We start from the raw sequence: 21314 nt of genomic DNA, 5'->3' as shown, positions 1-21314 counted from the left end.
ATATAATAGAACAAAATAATATGAAATAAATTTACTCGTTAAGCTTTTAATTTCTACGCAGAAATCAAAGGAAACATTTCCTCTGTTAAGCATAGCCTTTTGAACTGTATAGTTCTTCATGAATATTTAAAATCAGCTCATCAGTTTCTACAAAAGATGAAAAACGTGGTAGGATTTTGATTAGGATGATTTTGAATATATAGATCAGTCAGTTTTTACATAAAGGTTTGCTTGATTTTTCTGAATTCAGCTTTTAATTTTGAGATAGTTATAGGTTCACATACATAGTCATAAGAAATAATACAGAGATTCTACATATATACCTCACCCAAATTCCTCAAATGGTAACGTTTTACAAAACAGTAATATAATAGCATAACAGGGTATTTGCATTTATAGTCAAGATATAAAACGTGTCCCTCACCATAAAATTCCTCCTATTCCCCTTGTGTAGGCATACCTTTTGCTTTTTGTGCCTTTCCTGTCCTTTATCCCTGGTAACCATTAATCTATTTCTCCATTTTCAAAATTTTATCATTTCAAGAATACTGTGTATAACCCTTTGAGATTGCCCCCCCCCACCCCACTCAGCTTAATTCCCTGGTAATTTTTCCCAGTTGTAAATCAATAGTTTGTTGGTTTTACTGCTGCGTAGTCATCCATGTTATGATTGTACCATAGTTTGGTTAACTATTACCTGTTGAAGGACATTTGGGTTGTTTCCAGTTTTGCTATTATGAATAAAGCTGCCAAAAATGTTCACATACAGGTTTTTGTGTGAACGTAAGTCTTTATTTCTCTGGGATAAATGCTCTTTGGGAATGCATGAAGCTGGCTGCTTGTGTGTGTGCTTGAGGAGTAAATGGGCAGAGGGACCCTTGGGGAGTGGGCTGTAGGACCCTGTGTGCCTCACTGCCCTAGTGGCTCTAGAAGACAGTTCATGCCAGTTGTCTGATTTGTCTACTCTGCGTACCATTCAGACTGTAATTTGGCCCAAGCAAGAGCATTTGTTCTGTGGGGTCCCAAACAGACCAGGTTCAGCTAGCCACTTGCCATTGGCAAGATCCAAAGGCAGACAAGTGGTGGTGAAATAAGAAAAGACTTTATTTTGGTGAGGCCAACACTAGGAAGATAGCTAACTGATGTCTCGAAGACTGTGCAAAGTGCTGAAAATACTCCTGGTTTTTGTAAGGAAAATGTGGAACAAAGGTATGTGGGTACATCTGCTGGACAGTAAGGGTCAGGTTGATCATTGCCCTGGAGTCAGTCATGCAGGGTCTTGCTGGTGTTGGGGCAGTTCTTACTGGGTTTCTGTCAAGGTTTCTGTCAAGGTATCCTTTGCCTGTAGGGTTTTTTTTTTGTTGTTTTTTTGTTTTTTTGTTTCTGTTTTTGTTTTTGTTTTGTCTGAGTTAAGATAACTGGAAAGAAGGAATTAATTAAAAAGTACAGACTGAGGTCAATTGTAGGTGGTTTTGAAGTCCTTTTTCAATACTCATCTCTAGAATGCCCAGATACTGTCTTTGCTCTGTTCCATCCAGAACTTCCTCCATAATGAAGAGTTCACATCCCTCGCTTCCGGGGTTGGGCTTGGGGTTGGGATGATGGGGGTGAAGGGAGGGTTCTGCACTCAGGTTCAAGTACAATTAAGAGTATAGTTGCTGGGTCGTATGTTTAGTTTTGTGAGAAACTGCCAGAATGTTTTATATTTTCCATTCTTGGAAACAGCGTATGAACGATTGTTTCTTTCATCCTTTCTGACACTTGATATTGTCACAATTTTTATTTTACCCATTCTTTTTTTGGTTTTTATTATTTTTTTATTATTTATTTTACTATTTATGATAGTGTCTTACTTAGCTCTTATATGGATAACAAAATACCAGAAACTGGATGGCTTAAACCATGGGAATATATTTTTCACAGTTCTAGAGCCTGGAAAGACCAAGAACATAAGCATGCTGGCCTGTTTGCTTTCCAGATATGGGTTTTCTTACTGACTTACAGATGGCTGACTTCTTGCTGTGTTCTTAGGTGGGGGAGAACACTCTGTTCACTCTGTTCGCTCCTTATCTTAGAAGAACAGAAATACCATCATGTGAGTCTTGCCCTTACGACCTCATCTAAAACTAATTATTTCCCACAAAAATAGACTCAAAATGGATGAAAGACCTAAATGTGAGACAGGAATTCATCAAAATCCTAGAGAACACAGCAACCTCTGTGATCTCTGCCACAGCAACTTCTTGCTAGACACATCTCCAAAGGCAAGGGAAACAAAGGCAAAAATGAACTATTGGGACTTGATCAAGATAAAAACCTTATGCACAGCAAAGGAAACAGTTGATAAAACCAAAAGACAACTGACAGAATAGGAGAAGATATTTGCAAATATCTTATCAGATAAAGGGCTAGTATCCAAAATCTATGAAGAACTTACCAAACTCAATACCTAAAAAACAAAGAATCCCCTTAAGAAATGGGCAGAAGATATGAATAGACATTTCTCCAAAGAAAAGATACAAATGGCCAACAGACACATGAAAAAAGGCTCCACGTCACTTGGCATCAGGGAAAATACAAATCAAACCACAATGAGATACCACTTTACACTGGTCAGAATGGCTAAAATTAACAAGTCAGGAAATGGTAGATGTTGGCGAGGATGTGGAAAAGGGTGAATCCTCTTAGACTGTTGGTGGAATGTAAGCTGGTGCAGCCACTCTGGAAAATCGAATGGAGGTTCCTCAAAAAGTTGAAAACAGAGCTACCCTGCAACCCAGCAATTGCACTACTCCAAAGATTTTGTGGTTTGGGGTTTACCACAAAGATACAAATATAGTGATCTGAAGGGGCACCTGCACCCCAATGTTCATAGCAGCAATGTCCACAGTAGCCAAACTATGGAAAGAGCCCAGATATCCATTGACAGATGAATGGATAAGGAAGATGTAGTATGTATATACAATGGAATACTTGTCAGCCATCCAAAAAAAAAAAAAAGATATCTTGCCATTTGCAATGATATAGATGGTACTAGAGGGTATTATGCTAAGTAAAATAAGTCAGAGAAAAGAGAAAGACACTTATTATATGATCTCAAGTCATATGTGGAATTTAAGAAACAAAGCAGGATCATAGCAGAAGGGAGGGGAAAATATGAAATTAGAGAGGGAGACAAATCGTAAGAGACTACCATATGAAACAAACTGAGGGTTGCTGGAGGGGAGCGGGGTGGGGGATTGGGGTAACTTGAGTGATAGACATCAAGGAAGATTTGTGATATGATAAGCAATGGGTATTATTTAAGACAGATTAATCACTGAATTCTACCTCTGAAACTAATGATACATTATATATTAGTTAATTGAGTATAAATTTTAAAAAATGTTAACTGGGAGAATAGTTGGAAGATCCTACCAGTGAGAATGTTGGGGATAGCCCTTGGCATGTTGTAGTAGCTGCTTTTGCTTCATCTGTGTTTGTCAGCTCTTTTGAATTCCTTAGGACAGAGAAGATTTTGCCAGGTTTCTTTTGTTTCATTTTGCTTTGCTTTGAAGCCCTGTGCAGCGTAGGTGTTGTGATACTGAGTCACACTTCCCAGCCATCACTATCTTTGTGTTCCCTATCATCTTAGAGATATTTGGCCTAGGAAATTGGATGATACTAGTCCATAAGCATACACTTGGCAGAGGAGGTGGCAGAATAGCTCAGTGGCCCAGAGGAAGCCCTTCTGCAGAGTGTTTTATTCTTTTTACTGCCTTAGATGCTGATAGTCAAAGGAGGGCCTTGATGCTTGTTTATAATTTATGCCTATCTAATTTTCATGAGGTGAGGAGGCCTGTAATGAAGATCACATTTAGAGAGATGTTTGAAAAATAAAAAAGGAAAACCAGAAGCAGTGCTGAGGAGTATGCAGAAAGTGCAGGAGCTGTGGCACAAGGTGAATGTCACAACTGAGTGTTACATTTAGTTCTGAATTTCCTCCTAGCGAGGGGAAGACTGGAAATACAGGGAATAATATAGTGTGCATTCCATGAAAGGAAGAAATATGTGTGTGGTTTTGTGACTGGATGGAGGTTTTAGCTAATGATGTGGTGCTAATCATTTTGCAATATATAAATGCATCAAATCAACATGTTGTACACCATAAACTCATAGAATGTTATATGTCAGTTATATCTCAATAAAACTAAGGCAAAATATTAAAAAAAAAATCTAATTACCTCCTTAAGCCCCCACCTCAAACACCATCACATTAGTAGTTAGAGTTTTAGTAGATGAATTTTGGAGGAATATAAACATTCAGTATATAACAGATAGTGAGTAGTGCTATCTCATTGTTTTATTGCATTTCCCTAATAGCCAATGATATTTCAGTGCTCATCTCTTCATGTGCTTATTTGCCGTAAAATATACAGATTTATATCCTCTCTGATAAAATGTCTCTTCCTATCTTTTTCCCATTGTCTAATTGGATTATTTCTTTACTGTTGAGTTTTTAAAATTTTTTATATATTCTAGATACTCATTCTTTGTCAGGTGTGTGTGCAGGTATTTTTTCCCCTACTCTGTAGCTAATTTTTTTATCCTATTAAATGGGTCTTTTGAAGAGAAAAAGTCTAATTTTGATGAGGTCCAGTTTATTAGTTTTTGTTTTATGACTTCTACCATGTCTGTGCTTAGCTCCAAGTCCCTTAGATTATCTTCTGTATGTTTTTGATCGAAGTCTTATATTTCTACATTTTACATTTAAGTCCATGAATTAATTTTGTTTAAGGTGTGATATATGGTCAGGGTTTATTTTTTTGCCTTGAATGTCCAGTTGATTTAGCGCCATTAAAAAAAGAAAAGGTTCATCCTTCCTCCATTGAATAACCTGCTGGAATTTTTACTGGAGTAGTGTTGAATTTGTAAATTAAAGTGAGAGTGCTTGATATCTTAAAAATACTGAATTTTCTGTTTCATGAACCTGGTGTATTCTCTACATTTATTTAGATCATCTATAGTTTATCTCAGAAGTGTTTTATAGTTTTTAGTATATAAGTCTTACTCACATTTTACTAAATTTCTCTCTCAAGCATGTAGTATTTTTTAGTGCTTTCATAAGTGGTAATGTTTTTAGATTTCATTTTCCAGTCATTCCTTGATAGTATATAGAAATACATATGACATATCCATATTGCTAAATTAATATATTATGTAGTTTTTGTAGATTCCTTAGGATTTTCTACAGATGATCATGTCCAGTCATAAAGGTTTACTTTTTCATTTCATTGTTTTTCTTACCTTATTATGCTGGGAAGTAACACCAATATAATGTTGGATAAAAGTGTTGAGACTAGGTGCCATGCTTTTTTCCTGAAGGGATTTTTTTTATATGTGTGAATTTTAGGAAATCATTATACTAATTTTCAGTCTGGCATAAGTAATTTCTTAAGAATTACTAAAAGCCGTGGTTATATTGCTATTTGTTAATTCTATAATCCTTGTAAGATTACATTTTTGTTATTTTAGAATAAAAAATATGTATCTCATTATATATTATTTGGACTTTTGATAGGGAAGAACTGAAGAATTACATTTGAGAATCTTTTTGGAATTCAATTATAAATTTTAGAAGAATTTAAAGAAAATAGTAATTCTATCAGATACTCATCTATACATATAATTTGATTTGGTTGAATCAGGTAAGGTGTAGGATGAAAGAACATCAAAATAGAATTGATAAATGTAATCATAAAAAAGATACAAATAATATGTGTGGTTTTTTGTTTGTGTGTCTGTGTGTTTCCTCTTAGACACAATTTGCTAATACATGGAAATCAACATGAAACCGATACCAGTTTCATTATATTCAATAGTGGGTGTTAAAGGAAAAGAGAAATATTTCAATGAATTTTGTAGATAATTTTAGGAATGTAGTTCTTTTAAACTTATGTAAGCTTTTTAGGATATATATATATATATATATATATACACACATACATACATATATATATAAATTAACACACAAGTTTTAAAAATTGGGGTGAAGAAGAGTAAAGGGGGATCTAATGAATTCAAGAGACATTTAATGATGAACTATGTTTAAAATTTTAACAGAGTTAAAAAAAAAAACAAACCACATACCACTATTGAAATTAATGGCTGCCGGGTCACATTTGGTAATACAAAAGCAAATCAGTTGTGGAAATCAATATATATATGCTTTATTAACTTTCAAGTCAGGGTGGAATATAGATTACTTATTCAAATATATGTATTTTAATTAGTGACCATTAAATACAGAGTGTTACATTATATTGGAGAATAACAAAGGATTTTACAGTGACCTAATTTGAAAGGAGTACCATAAATCTAAATTCAGTTTCTACATTAAAAAACTTAAAAAATTAAAAAAGGTAATCCATATTCACCTCAGCAAGTTTTTCTTTCCTATTTATATTGGCTTAAAGCATTGGAGTTGTTTTTAGCTGGGGTATTGTTTTATTTCATGTGTCATTTCATTTATTATAATGGCCTAATGAGACAAGTATCATTACCCCACTTTATAGAAAGGAAACTGAGGTGTAAAGAAATTAATCTACATGAAGTCATAGAACTAGAAGGAACAAAGGTAGGTTTTGGTTTTAGGGCCCTTACCCAAGCTGCTTTGCTTCTAAGTATATCCCTTTACAGCCAGTTTTTTTTTTTTTTTTTTTTTTTTGTCCACAACCTGGCTTTGTTTTATTTTTTGACAAGCCGTAATCCAAGAAATCTAGTTGTGGATCTGTAGATGTAACAGTCCCTGAAACAACTATGAAAAAGCCTAGGGGATCTCATGACCTATGGTATTTTTTTTTTTTTTTTTTTATAAACATATATTTTTATCCCCAGGGGTACAGGTCTGTGAATCACCAGGTTTACACACTTCACAGCACTCACCAAATCACATACCCTCCCCAATGTCCATAATCCCACCCCCTTCTCCCAAACCCCCTCCCCCCGGCAACCCTCAGTTTGTTTCGTGAGATTAAGAGTCACTTATGGTTTGTCTCCCTCCCAATCCCATCTTGTTTCATTTATTCTTCTTCTACCCACTTAAGCCTCCATGTTTTATCACCACTTCCTCATATCAGGGAGATCATATGATAGTTGTCTTTCTCTGCTTGACTTATTTCGCTAAGCATGATACGCTCTAGTTCCATCCATGTTGTTGCAAATGGCAAGATTTCATTTCTTTTGATGGCTGCATAGTATTCCATTGTGTATATATACCACATCTTCTTGATCCATTCATCTGTTGATGGACATCTAGGTTCTTTCCATAGTTTGGCTATTGTGGACATTGCTGCTATAAACATTCGGGTGCATGTGCCCCTTTGGATCACTACATTTGTATCTTTAGGGTAAATACCCAATAGTGCAATTGCTGGGTCATAGGGCAGTTCTATTTTCAACATTTTGAGGAACCTCCATGCTGTTTTCCAGAGTGGCTGCACCAGCTTGCATTCCCACAAACAGTGTAGGAGGGTTCCCCTTTCTCCGCATCCTCGCCAGCATCTGTCATTTCCTGATTTGTTGATTTTAGCCATTCTGACTGGTGTGAGGTGATATCTCATTGTGGTTTTGATTTGTATTTCCCTGATGCCGAGTGATATGGAGCACTTTTTCATGTGTCTGTTCGCCATCTGGATGTCTTCTTTGCAGAAATGTCTGTTCATGTCTTCTGCCCATTTCTTGATTGGATTATTTGTTCTTTGGGTGTTGAGTTTGCTAAGTTCTTTATAGATTCTGGACACTAGTCCTTTATCTGATATGTCGTTTGCAAATATCTTCTCCCATTCTGTCAGTTGTCTTTTGATTTTGTTAACTGTTTCCTTTGCTGTGCAAAAGCTTTTGATCTTGATGAAATCCCAGTAGTTCATTTTTTCCCTTGCTTCCCTTGCCTTTTGCGTTGTTCCTAGGAAGATGTTGCTGCGGCAGAGGTCGAAGAGGTTGCTGCCCGTGTTCTCCTCAAGGATTTTGATGGATTCCTTTCGTACATTGAGATCCTTCATCCATTTTGAGTCTATTTTTGTGTGTGGTGTAAGGAAATGGTCCAATTTCATTTTTCTGCATGTGGCTGTCCAATTTTCCCAGCACCATTTATTGAAAAGGCTGTCTTTTTTCCATTGGACATTCTTTCCTGCTTTGTCGAAGATTAGTTGACCATAGATTTGAGGGTCTATTTCTGGGCTCTCTATTCTGTTCCATTGATCTATGTGTCTGTTTTTGTGCCAGTACCATGCTGTCTTGATGATGACAGCTTTGTAATAGAGCTTGAAGTCCGGAATTGTGATGCCACCAACGTTGGCTTTCTTTTTCAATATCCCTTTGGCTATTCGAGGTCTTTTCTGGTTCCATATAAATTTTAGCATTATTTGTTCCATTTCTTTGAAAAAGATGGATGGTACTTTGATAGGAATTGCATTAAATGTGTAGATTGCTTTAGGTAGCATAGACATTTTCACAATATTTATTCTTCCAATCCAGGAGCATGGAACATTTTTACATTTCTTTGTGTCTTCCTCAATTTCTTTCATGAGTACTTTATAGTTTTCTGAGTATAGATTCTGTGTCTCTTTGGTTAGGTTTATTCCTAGGTATCTTATGGTTTTGGATGCAATTGTAAATGGGATTGACTCCTTAATATCTCTTTCTTCTGTCTTGCTGTTGGTGTAGAGAAATGCAACTGATTTCTGTGCATTGATTTTATATCCTGACACTTTACTGAATTCCTGTATAAGTTCTAGCAGTTTTGGAGTGGAGTCTTTTGGGTTTTCCACATATAGTATCATATCATCTGCGAAGAGTGATAATTTGACTTCTTCTTTGCCGATTTGGATGCCTTTAATTTCCTTTTGTTGTCTGATTGCTGAGGCTAGGACCTCTAGTACGATGTTGAATAGCAGTGGTGATAATGGACATCCCTGCCGTGTTCCTGACCTTAGCGGAAAAGCTTTCAGTTTTTCTCCATTGAGAATGATATTTGCGGTGGGTTTTTCATAGATGGCTTTGATGATATTGAGGTATGTGCCCTCTATCCCTACACGTTGAAGAGTTTTGATCAGGAAGGGATGTTGTACTTTGTCAAATGCTTTTTCAGCATCTATTGAGAGTATCATATGGTTCTTGTTCTTTCTTTTATTGATGTGTTGTATCACATTGACTGATTTGCGGATGTTGAACCAACCTTGCAGCCCTGGAATAAATCCCACTTGGTCGTGGTGAATAATCTTTTTAATGTACTGTTGAATCCTATTGGCTAGTATTTTGTTGAGTATTTTCGCATCTGTGTTCATCAAGGATATCGGTCTATAGCTCTCTTTTTTGGTGGGATCCTTGTCTGGTTTTGGGATCAAGGTGATGTTGGCCTCATAAAATGAGTTTGGAAGTTTTCCTTCCATTTCTATTTTTTGGAACAGTTTCAGGAGAATAGAAATTAGTTCTTCTTTAAATGTTTGGTAGAATTCCCCCGGGAAGCCGTCTGGCCCTGGGCTTTTGTTTGTTTGGAGATTTTTAATGACTGTTTCAATCTCCTTACTGGTTATGGGTCTGTTCAGGCTTTCTATTTCTTCCTGGTTCAGTTGTGGTAGTTTATATGTTTCTAGGAATGCATCCATTTCTTCCAGATTGTCAAATTTATTGCCGTAGAGTTGCTCATAGTATGTTCTTATAATAGTTTGTATTTCTTTGGTGTTAGTTGTGATCTCTCCTCTTTCATTCATGATTTTATTTATTTGGGTCCTTTCTCTTTTCTTTTTGATAAGTCGGGCCAGGGGTTTATCAATTTTATTAATTCTTTCAAAGAACCAGCTCCTAGTTTCGTTGATTTGTTCTATTGTTTTTTGGGTTTCTATTTCATTGATTTCTGCTCTGATCTTTATGATTTCTCTTCTCCTGCTGGGCTTAGGGTTTCTTTCTTGTTCTTTCTCCAGCTCCTTTAGGTGTAGGGTTAGGTTGTGTACCTGAGACCTTTCTTGTTTCTTGAGAAAGGCTTGTACCGCTATATATTTTCCTCTCAGGACTGCCTTTGTTGTGTCCCACAGATTTTGAACCGTTGTATTTTCATTATCATTTGTTTCCATGATTTTTTTCAATTCTTCTTTAATTTCCCGGTTGACCCATTCATTCTTTAGAAGGATACTGTTTAGTCTCCATGTATTTGGGTTCTTTCCAAACTTCCTTTTGTGGTTGAGTTCTAGCTTTAGAGCATTGTGGTCTGAAAATATGCAGGGAATGATCCCAATCTTTTGATACCGGTTGAGTCCTGATTTAGGACCGAGGATGTGATCTATTCTGGAGAATGTTCCATGTGCACTAGAGAAGAATGTGTATTCTGTTGCTTTGGGATGAAATATTCTGAATATATCTGTGATGTCCATCTGGTCCAGTGTGTCGTTTAAGGCCTTTATTTCCTTGCTGATCTTTTGCTTGGATGACCTGTCCATTTCAGTGAGGGGAGTGTTAAAGTCCCCTACTATTATTGTATTATTGTTGATGTGTTTCTTTGATTTTGTTATTAATTGGTTTATATAGTTGGCTGCTCCCACATTGGGGGCATAGATATTTAAAATTGTTAAATCTTCTTGTTGGACAGACCCTTTGAGTATGATATAGTGTCCTTCCTCATCTCTTATTATAGTCTTTGGCTTAAAATCTAATTGATCTGATATAAGGATTGCCACTCCTGCTTTCTTCTGATGTCCATTAGCATGGTAAATTCTTTTCCACCCCCTCACTTTAAATCTGGAGGTGTCTTCGGGCTTAAAATGTGTTTCTTGGAGGCAACATATAGATGGGTTTTGTTTTTTTATCCATTCTGATACCCTGTGTCTTTTGACAGGGGCATTTAGCCCATTCACATTCAGGGTAACTATTGAGAGATATGAATTTAGTGCCATTGTATTGCCTGTAAGGTGACTGTTACTGTATAGGTCTCTGTTCCTTTCTGATCTACCACTTGTAGGCTCTCTCTTTGCTTAGAGGACCCCTTTCAATATTTCCTGTAGAGCTGGTTTGGTATTTGCAAATTCTTTCAGTTGTTGTTTGTCCTGGAAGCTTTTAATCTCTCCTTCTATTTTCAATGATAGCCTAGCTGGATATAGTATTCTTGGCTGCATGTTTTTCTCGTTTAGTGCTCTGAAAATATCATGCCAGCTCTTTCTGGCCTGCCAGGTCTCTGTGGATAAGTCAGCTGCCAATCTAATATTTTTACCATTGTATGTTACACACTTCTTTTCCCGGGCTGCTTTCAGGATTTTCTCTTTGTCATTGAGACTTGTAAATTTTACTATTAGGTGACGGGGTGTGGGCCTATTCTTATTGATTTTGAGGGGCATTCTCTGAACCTCCTGAATTTTGATGCTCGTTCCCTTTGCCATATTGGGGAAATTCTCCCCAATAATTCTCTCCAGTATACCTTCTGCTCCCCTCTCACTTTCTTCTTCTTCTGGAATCCCAATTATTCTAATGTTGTTTCGTCTTATGGTGTCACTTATCTCTCGAATTCTCCCCTCGTGGTCCAGTAGCTGTTTGTCCCTCTTTTGCTCAGCTTCTTTATTCTCTGTCATTTGGTCTTCTATATCACTAATTCTTTCTTCTGCCTCATTTATCCTAGCAGTTAGAGCCTCCATTTTTGATTGCACCTCATTAATAGCTTTTTTGATTTCACCTTGGTTAGATTTTAGTTCTTTTATTTCTCCAGAAAGGGCTTTTATATCTCTCGAGAGGGTTTCTCTCATATCTTCCATACCTTTTTCGAGCCCGGCTAGAACCTTGAGAATTGTCATTCTGAACTCTAGATCTGACATATTACCGATGTCTGTATTGATTAGGTCCCTAGCCTTCGGTACTGCCTCTTGTTCTTTTTTTTGTGTTGAATTTTTACGTCTTGTCATTTTGTCCAGATAAGAGTAAATGAAGGGGCAAGTAAAATACTAAAAGGGTGGCAACAACCCCAGGAAAATATGCTTTAACCAAATTAGAAGAGATCCAAAATCGTGAGTGGGGAGAAAGGGGATAAAAAGAGGTTCAAAAAGGAAGAAAGAAAAAAGAAAAAAAAAAAAAAAAAAAAGAAAAGAATATTTTTAAAGAAAGAAAACACCTTTCAGAAAGTGGTTGTTTTTCTGTTTCCAGAATTGCTGTTCTTCTTCTCTTCGATCTGCCGATGGATTTTCAGGTGTTTGCAATCTTTAGATAAGCTATCTAGCTGATCTCCGGCTAGCTGAAGCAGTCTCAGCTTGCTACTTCTCCGCCATCTTGACTCCTCCCGACTTTTACAGCCAGTTTTTAGTGGTTGCTTTTTTCTATATGTTCAGACTTTCAACACGTCTTAATAACCCTTCAACATGTTGGAAAGTTCAAGTTGGAAAAGGAGTCAGGAAGCCCTAAGATACAACTCTGGGAAAGAAGCTATTCGTAAATGTAGTTAAAAAAAATCATAATTGTGATATTTTTAGTTACATGCTTAGACCATGTAGTGGTAAAAAAATATATATTTTTGGCTTTGGAGCCTTATTGAAAATTTCAAGAACCTAGAAAATACATATGACTGTTCTGATCATTTAAAAAAAAATGACTTTTATGTTTTGAAGCTACTTTTTTTTTAGAATCTTTTTTAAAAGATTTTATTTATTTATTTGACAGAGAGAGACCACAAGTAGGCAGAGAGGCAGGCAGAGAGAAAGAGGAGGAAGCAGGTTCCCTGTTGAGCAGAGAGCCCGATGCGGGGCTCGATCCCAGGACCCTGCGATCATGACCTGAGCCGAAGGCAGAGGCTTAACCCACTGAGCCACCCAGGCGCCCAAGCTACTTTTTAATAGAATTTCAGTTCTTAAAAATCAATGTCTAATTGTTTTCAGAATGAATTTGTATTCTTCATTGTAAATGAATAGCTTTGAGTTTCTTTCTCTCTTTCGTTCTTTCTTTTTAAAGATTTTATTTATTTATTTGACAGAGGGAGAGATCACAGGCAGGCAGAGAGGCAGGCAGAGGGAGAGAAGAGGAAGCAGGCTCCCTGCTGAGCAGAGAGCCCAATGGCGGGCTCTGTCCCAGCACCTGGAGATCATGACCTGAGCCGAAGGCAGAGGCTTAACCCACTGAGCTATCCAGGCGCCTGACAGTATTTTTTATAATAAAATTTAAGTGCTCAGAAACTCTTAAGTCACTATACTTGCTCTTCTATTTTTGGTGTTTGTTTTCCTCTTTGTTTTAACCAGTTATTGTTGGAGGAGGGAACAGTGTTTTGTTTATACCTTAGGCACAGAGTCATTGATAAAAGCATTTATTTTGCCAACCATATATATAGAATATTGAATTAAGGTCTATTAATTCTTATGTATTTTTTAAATATATAAAATCTAAATAGGAATACATAGATATAAAATACATGAATGTCTTAAACTTCCGGAAACCTTTGCCATGTAATAGAATAGGAGCAAACCTAGCAATACATTAAAAAAATCTCTGTTTTTTATATGCTTCAAGGAAAACAGCCATTAGAATTTTTGCATTTAATTATTTCAATTAAAATATGATATTTCAATTAAAAAGCCTGTTGACTTGGGAAAATAACATTAGAAAGCCATCTGGTATCCTGTGGCAGCCTTCATGTCTTCCTGTTTTATTAGATAGCTGTGGTAGTAGTGTAGCAGGAACACTGATGGATTCAGCTGCAAGTGTCACTATATAACAAAGGGACAATTAGAGTAAAGAAACTTGGGAAGACGTTATTAAGATATAATAATTGATACCTTGATGAGATAAAGTACTCAATAAAAGGTTAAATTATAAATTAGATTCATTACAATCTTTTTTTAAAGATGGGTAACAGGGCGCCTGGGTGGCTCAGTGGGTTAAGCCGCTGCCTTCAGCTCAGGTCATAGTCCCAGGGTCCTGGGATCGGGTCCCATATCTGGCTCTCTGCTCAGCAGGGAGCCTGCTTCCCTCTCTCTCTCTCTGCCTGCCTCTCTGTCTACTTGTGATCTCTGTCTGTCAAATAAATAAAATATTTAAAAAAAAAAAATAAAGATGGGTAACATATAATGTATAGTTTAGAATTCATTCTAAACAGAAGCAGAATTGCTTAGAGAAGTTTATTACCTGAAAAAATATACTGAAGTGACATACCACATTATCTAATCATGCCTGGCAAATGAGTCATATATATATACACACACACACATATATGAAAATAATATATATCTATGTAGATATATATGTATGAGTGATAATATGTACATATACATATATACATATGTAAATATATATATAATGTATAAAACTAGTCATAGTCAAATATATGCAAGTATTAACTAGACTGGAAGCAAGAATAGACAGATTTTAAGCAGTGTTCTGAAAGAGAAATTGATTATGGTCTGCTTAGTTAGAGATTTGGGTGGAGTCGAGATTTGCCTTTGCTGTTGTTCTGGGTTGGAGCTGCAGTCTTAAATTTTTCCAGTCTTCCCCTTAGAATTACACATTTTGTTAGTGTATATCTGTTTACCTTTTACAGTATCATAAGATACTGTTTTACCTAGTATCTTCTTAAAATATTTGTGAGGGTCACAATCTACGTTTAAAGCCTGCTTGTCATTCTACTAAGCCATTGCCATGTGAAATAGTATTATGTGTAATATCCCCTTTATATGTATTAAACTGGTATTGATTACTTTTTTCTCATATAAAAATATGAATTTGTGTGGTTTCTCTGCTCTGTGGGTTAATCTCAGATCTAGTCTTTTTTATCTTATTTCTCTGCTGTTCTTAGATGTGACTTTCATCCACATGGTATAAGATCATTTATTATCTATTTAGTATTCCAGCTAGCAGGAATTGTAATTACTAATAGTAATTTTGAAGAACAGGGCTTGCCTATTTTGTTTGAGAATCCAGTCAGAAGTTGTGCCTATCACTCTGCTCATATCCCATTGGTTAGAACTTAGTAACATGATAATACTTAGCTAGCTGAAAAGATGGCTAGAAAATAAGTCTTTAGTCTAGGAAGTCATATGTCCAGTCAAAAATTTGAATGGGGTTTTTTTTTTTTTTTTCCCTTTCCTCCTTCCTTCCTTTTTTTTTTTTAAACAGTAACAGGAGAATAGATACTGGGTAGACAACTAGTAGTCTCCAATGTCTTATTGGTTAGATACTATCTGATGTTGCTTCTGTTACCATGTAAATACTGGTAACCGTCACCCAAACTATGCTTTCAGTTATGACTTCTAATCCTCAGATCTGTAGTGCTTTCATCTATTCTGCTTGGATAAACATATGTATCTAAAATTTAGTATGTTTGGGGGCTCCTAGGTGGCTCAGTTGGTTAAGCATCTGATTCTTGATCTTGGCTCGGGTCTTGATCTCAGGGTTGTGAGTTCAAGCCCGACATCGGGCTAAATTCTGGGCTTGGAGCCTACTTAAGTAAATAAAAATAAAATTTAGTATGTTCAAATCTGATCAAACAATTTTGTTCCTCCTCCCTGTATCCTCTATCTTGAGAGGTGACACCATTATCCAGTACCATCACCCAATCCAGCAACCTGAATTTTGTTCTTAGACTTCTTAGCTTTTCTTACTCTGTGTCTGGTCAGAAACAAAATCTTGAAGACTTCTGGAATCTGTTTTTGTCCTTCTATTTTGAAACAGTATACTGTTACTATTTCTCATTTGTATTACTGAGATAAGTTGTAAGGTACACACTGCTGTCCTAGTGATCAGCCTGAAATAGATTGAACTATGTAATGCCTATGCTCAATAGCTAAAATGTATAGAGTAATGACTGTTTGTCAGGCACCATTTAAAATTAAGTACTTTATATTTAACAAATCACTTTTAGGGGCGCCTGGGTGGCTCAGTGGGTTGAGCCGCTGCCTTTGGCTCGGGTCATGATCGCAGGGTCCTGGGATCGAGCCCCGCATCGGGCTCTCTGCTCAGCCAGGAGCCTGCTTCCTTCTCTCTCTCTCTTCCTGCCTCTCTGCCTGCTTGTGATCTCTCTCTGTCAAATAAATAAATAAAATCTTTAAAAAAAAAAAAAAAACCCAAATCACTTTTATCTTCATAAACCCTGTGAGGTTGTATAGTTGACTACCCTGAGACAAAAGAGGGTGAGTAATTTGTCCAAAGTCAGTAATTGGCAAAGATAGGGTTTGATCAGTTTGGCTCCAAAATTTGTGTTTTAAAAACCACATTATATTGCTTAAAGTATTTGTCCATTGCTTCCCGAGTAAAATACAATCTACTCAGTGCACAGAAATCATCCACACTGCTTTTTCTCATTTCTTTCTTTCTTACTTACCCCTGTATCTGATCATTTTCTCTTCATGTATTCTACTCATTAAGTAGATACAGTACACTTGCAGTTTTCCAATACACCACATGACTTTTCTCACCTTTGTGCTTTCCTCAGTTTCCTTCAACTGGTTATTTTGTTCTTTTTCTTTTAGACTCCTCTGCTCAGGAACCATGATTGCTGGCACTTATCTTTGGCTACCTCAGTCAGAAACCCCTTCTCTGATTTTATGTCATCCTTTAGATCCCTTAATCATAGCCTCCATCACGCTGGATTTTAACCCAACTTCTGTGTGTCTCTTTGTAAAATTGTCAAGAATGGAATTGTTGTTTTTCATACTGCCTGATGCTCAAACATTGTTAATTAGGTTCATTTTTTCCCCACATCCTTCTGATGTTATTCAAAGATCTCAATCATTTCTAACAACAACAACAAAAAAGTATGGCCTTTTTTCAGATTTTCTCTTTAAAGTCCTTGTATTGTGATATATAATAGTCTTTTGGCCTCTGTGAAAACTTGATGCTCTAATTTTTTTTGCTTATTGATTAATATCTGGCTCCTTTCTGTCTTTTTTTTCTCCCCCTAATGCATGTTGTTTTTAGGACTTAGTCATTAACTCTCTGTTTTCTTACGAATTTTTTTTTTTTTAATCTATTCAAAGAATTCCCGTATCTTTAAATCTGACTTCTTCCCTTTTCTTTTTGTTAACTTCCCTCTGGGAACCTCATGGTATATAATTGTGAATGTTACTGAATACTTTATTCTTTGCCAGACATTATGCTCTTTCTATACATTATTGCCCTGAATTCTTTTTAAAGATTTTATTTATTTATTTGAGAGAGAGAGAGAGAGAGAGATCACAAGTAGGCAGAGAGGCAGGCAGAGAGAGAGAGAGAGAGGAGGAAGCAGGCTCCCTGCTGAGCAGAGAGCCCTATGCGGGGGCTTGATCCCAGAACCCTGAGACCATGACCTGAGCCGAAAGCAGAGGCTTTAACCCACTGAACCACCCAGGCGCCCCTCAAGCCTTGAATTCTTAACTATAAGATAGGTGGTCATATGTTTTACAGGTAAGCTAAATTGACATAAGAGAATGTAATGCCCAAATTTCTACAACTATCAGGTAATGGAACTGGAATTCCAATCAATTTATTGTTTTCAGAATCTTGATTTTTAACAACTCTAATATCCTGCTTATTAATATCTTATAATATCCAAAACTGTACTATGAATGGGATCCTCTCCCAGTGTTAACTATCTTATTATTTATATCAGTCTTTCACTTGTTACGCTTTTGCTCCATGAGTTTGTCTTGGTAATTTTTCTTAGCAATTTTTAATATCTACTGCCACTCCCATAGTTCCTTATTTGCCAGTTCATCCTGTCGTGATACAAATTCATATTTAACGAAGACATGTTACCATGTAAGTTTTAAGATCTGACATGACCTTTATCACTATTGTTGATCTCCTTTTTGAACTTTCCAGTTCACATAACTTAGTCTAGTTGTGTTTTTTACCATGAATTTTCCTTGTCTAAAATATTCTCTTAATTTTGTTTTCATTTAAATCTGAGCCTCAATCCCTAGTCTCAATTTATTTTCCATAGACAATTGCTTTTTTTCCCCCCTGAGCTTCTGTACTACTCAGTTTTGTGTAAGTTCATTTGGCTGTTAATTATACAATACTTTGTATTTCTGACTGTTGTCTGTATGGTTTGGTTTTTTTTCTTCTTTCCAACTCTGAACTGTAAATTCCTCGAAGCTGGGGTTAGTTTTTATACCTCTCTTTAGTTCTCATGCTCAACATCTGGCATAATGCCAGGAACATTTTAGATGATTAAGCCATTGAATGAATGGATTTTATTGCTTTGATACTGGTCTTATTTGAGATTTAGAAAAAAAAATGATAATTAATCTTACCAATAGAGCTTAAGTCACCATGGAATTATCTCAGAAGTAAATCCTTAAAAGCATTATATTGAAGAGATTTAATTTAAGTAAAATTCGTAATTTACATAGTTTATTGCATGTTTTTATTTTATATCTTTAAAAATATGTAATTTTTCTTTTTTTCTACCTCTCTATCTCCCTCTCCCTCTTTCTTTTTTTCTTTTTTAATTTTTGGCAGCCGGTTCGAAGACAGTCCCTTACCCCTCCTCCTCAGAACACTATTACATGGGAAGAATATATATCTGCTGAAAATGGAAAGTAAGTATTTTTGTTTTATTTTATTTTTGAAATAGGGGCTTTTTTTGGTTTTATTTTGTCCATTGGTTTTTAGAAAGAACAGTTTGTAAAAATGTGGATATTTAGGTGTAAGATTATTTTAGCAAGAATTTTTAGTGCCTTCTTCTCTGAAGCAATTCTTTTATCTTGTAAAATATGCAGTAAGCCTGATGAGGGAAAGAAGTAACCCCAGTTACATTTGAATAAGTTGTGGAGCCTTCTTTTTACATCCCTGCTGCCATTTTATACAACCCCCAAAAATTACAGCACATTATTCTAAGAAAGTATATAATGTGAGGAATTTCCCACTGCAGCTGCTTATTTGAGTTTTCTCATTATATGTGAACTTTTATATTCTGTTATTATCCTAAGTCTTTAGTATGGTGGGTAAAGCCATTCGCTGTTTTTCTACTTTTTGCCTTTTAAAGCACATCCCCTTTCATTATCTGTTTCAGCCTGTGTCAGACCTCTTCTCGCCATCCTTACATAAGACTTGGCTTAATGTTGTATTATAGATCTTTGCTAGAGTACCTACTACATGGTTTGTATGTAGTAAATATTTATTGAATAAAAGGATGATGAGTGAACAAAAGGTTTATTTTGAATGGATAAATAAAAAGGTTTTTTTTCTCGCCAACCCTGTCGAAGAAGGTACAATTGTTTGTAGAAATATTTTTTCCTTTTGGTGGAGAATAAAATATTACCTACTTCCATGATTAGAAAAAAATTGTCATGACTTTTATTTATTTAATATTTAAGGTTTATTGTACTTTTCTAACTTCTTCTAAATGTTTCCAGCCTATATTATAGTCTATAATTAACATAGAATTCTTTATTCTTCTTACTAGTCAGTGGTAAGAAGTATAGACAGTAAAAGAGATTGAATTGAATAATGATCTTAGAGATATACAGTATTTTTAAAGTTTACTTTTTCTAGCAATTTGCTTTATTCCTAAAAACAGTGGTTATTAAATTTATTCAATTTATATTCAATTTATTCAACAAATGAAATTTGTTAAGATTTTTTCCTGAACTTTACTTTATGCTAGTTTCTTTTTTTGTTACCCATGTCTCATTTTTTATACATGTCTTAAGTCCTTTTAGCATAATTTAAATTTATGTCTGTATAGATTAGGAAAAATTAATTTACTAGTGATGTGATTAGAAGAGGACAGATTCTTCATAGGATGATGATAGCATGTAGAAAAGTTTTCCTAATTTTTAATTTTCTTCCCATTTTAGAGCTCCTCATTTGGGTAGAGAACTGGTGTGCAAGGAGAGTAAGAAAACGTTTAAAGCCACGATAGCCATGAGCCAGGAATTTCCCTTGGGAATAGAGTTGTAAGTTTGTCACTAACTATACAAGGCTATGAAAGAAACTGTGAAACCTTGAAGGGTGTAATAATATTTGCATCTGAGTGTTGCATTTGGGTCCTTTGAAATGAAAAAGCAAATAGCCATTGCTTTGATAGTTGTGCACTCTTCTAGACAATTTCTGTTTAACAAACTATTAACATTTTTACTATTTTAACCAGCTAAGTTTTTGAATAATTTTTAGAATGATAAAAGTAGTAAATGAATCATGCTAATTATAAAAAAATCTAACAGCATGGAAGTTTATAGAATAAAAATTCGTTTACTTTTACCTCACTAATAGCTAATAGGGGAATAACTGGGGTGTTTTTGTCTAGATTTTTCTGTGTGTTTTGCCATTTTTAAAAATAAGATTGAGGAATAGTTTACATTTTGTTCTGTGACTTTCATTTTTTCTTTTAAAAAATACGTGTATCTTGGAGTTCTTGCAATAATTACATTTTTATCTTTTTCTCCTTTCCTTGGTATTTTGTAATATTGATGTACTGTCCTTTTATTTTATCATCCTCCTACTGATAAACATTTTGATTGTAGTTTGTCACCATTATAAGCAATACTGTAGTGAACATCTTGAATATATGCTTTCAAACCTGTACTCATCACCGTTCATTTAGAAAAAGTTCAATTTGTGGAGCACTTGGGTGGCTCAAACTGCTTTTGATTTCAGTTTAGGTCATGATCTCTGGGTCATGAGATTGAGCCCAGTGTTGTGTCCGACTCTGTGCTGGCATGGAGTCTGATTAAGATTCTGTCTCACCTTTTCCCTCTGGCTCCTTCTCTCAAAAAAAAAAAAAGAAACCCAATTTGTAGAGTTTGTAGAGGTGGGTGGAATGGGAGTGGTAGATAGGGATAGCTGACCGACAGAATCACTACTTTAGGCTCCTCTCTGAAGTAGAGAATGAATGGAAGCACCAGGCTATTTTTCCTTTTTAGTTCCTTCCCCTTCTCTGGCCTAGAGTATCGAAAATTAATTATCAGAGAAGAAAGGATGACTCCTATTTTCTACAAAAGATATACATGTCTCTCATACTCCTCACTAACCAAAATTTGGAAAAATGGGTAGAATGAGCTAGACAGCCATTAATCTATAGATCAGAGAGGGAGATTGGTAGTTGTGAGAAGATGTGGGAAGGGCATTTAGCCATACCTACAAATTTGCATAATTCATCTTATCTTGGACCCATCTGACTCCAGGATCACCAGTTTTATATTCTAATAAAGAAGAAAAATGTGGCTAATTGTAAGATACTGTCAATTTTAGGAATTACTCAATTTCACAGTTGATATGTGAAAAAAAATGGGTACATGACAATTTATAAAATGTGGCTATTGTAACCGTTCCTTCTGAAAACAAAACAAAACAAAACAAGAAACATAGTGTGTAAAGCCAGACAAGATATTCATTCT

The 21314-nt window shown here is 35.6% G+C and overlaps 1 protein-coding gene across 3 annotated transcripts in view; it reads left to right on the top strand.

Annotated features, from left to right (window-relative positions):
- The window catches only part of ANKRD13C (ankyrin repeat domain 13C), a 103320-nt gene that overhangs the window by 69501 nt on the left and 12505 nt on the right, over positions 1–21314 (top strand). For all 3 annotated transcript variants that reach the window (XM_059137329.1, XM_059137330.1, XM_059137328.1), the window contains exons 10-11: positions 18436–18515; positions 19776–19874. In XM_059137329.1, coding sequence (XP_058993312.1) covers positions 18436–18515; positions 19776–19874 — 179 coding nt within the window. The remainder of the gene's footprint in view (positions 1–18435; positions 18516–19775; positions 19875–21314) is intronic.

Source organism: Mustela lutreola, chromosome 10, assembly GCF_030435805.1.
Source record: "Mustela lutreola isolate mMusLut2 chromosome 10, mMusLut2.pri, whole genome shotgun sequence".
In the NCBI taxonomy this organism is placed as follows: Eukaryota; Metazoa; Chordata; class Mammalia; order Carnivora; family Mustelidae; genus Mustela; species Mustela lutreola.
Note: the sequence above shows the minus strand (reverse complement) of the source record. Positions and strands in the feature narration are given on the sequence as shown.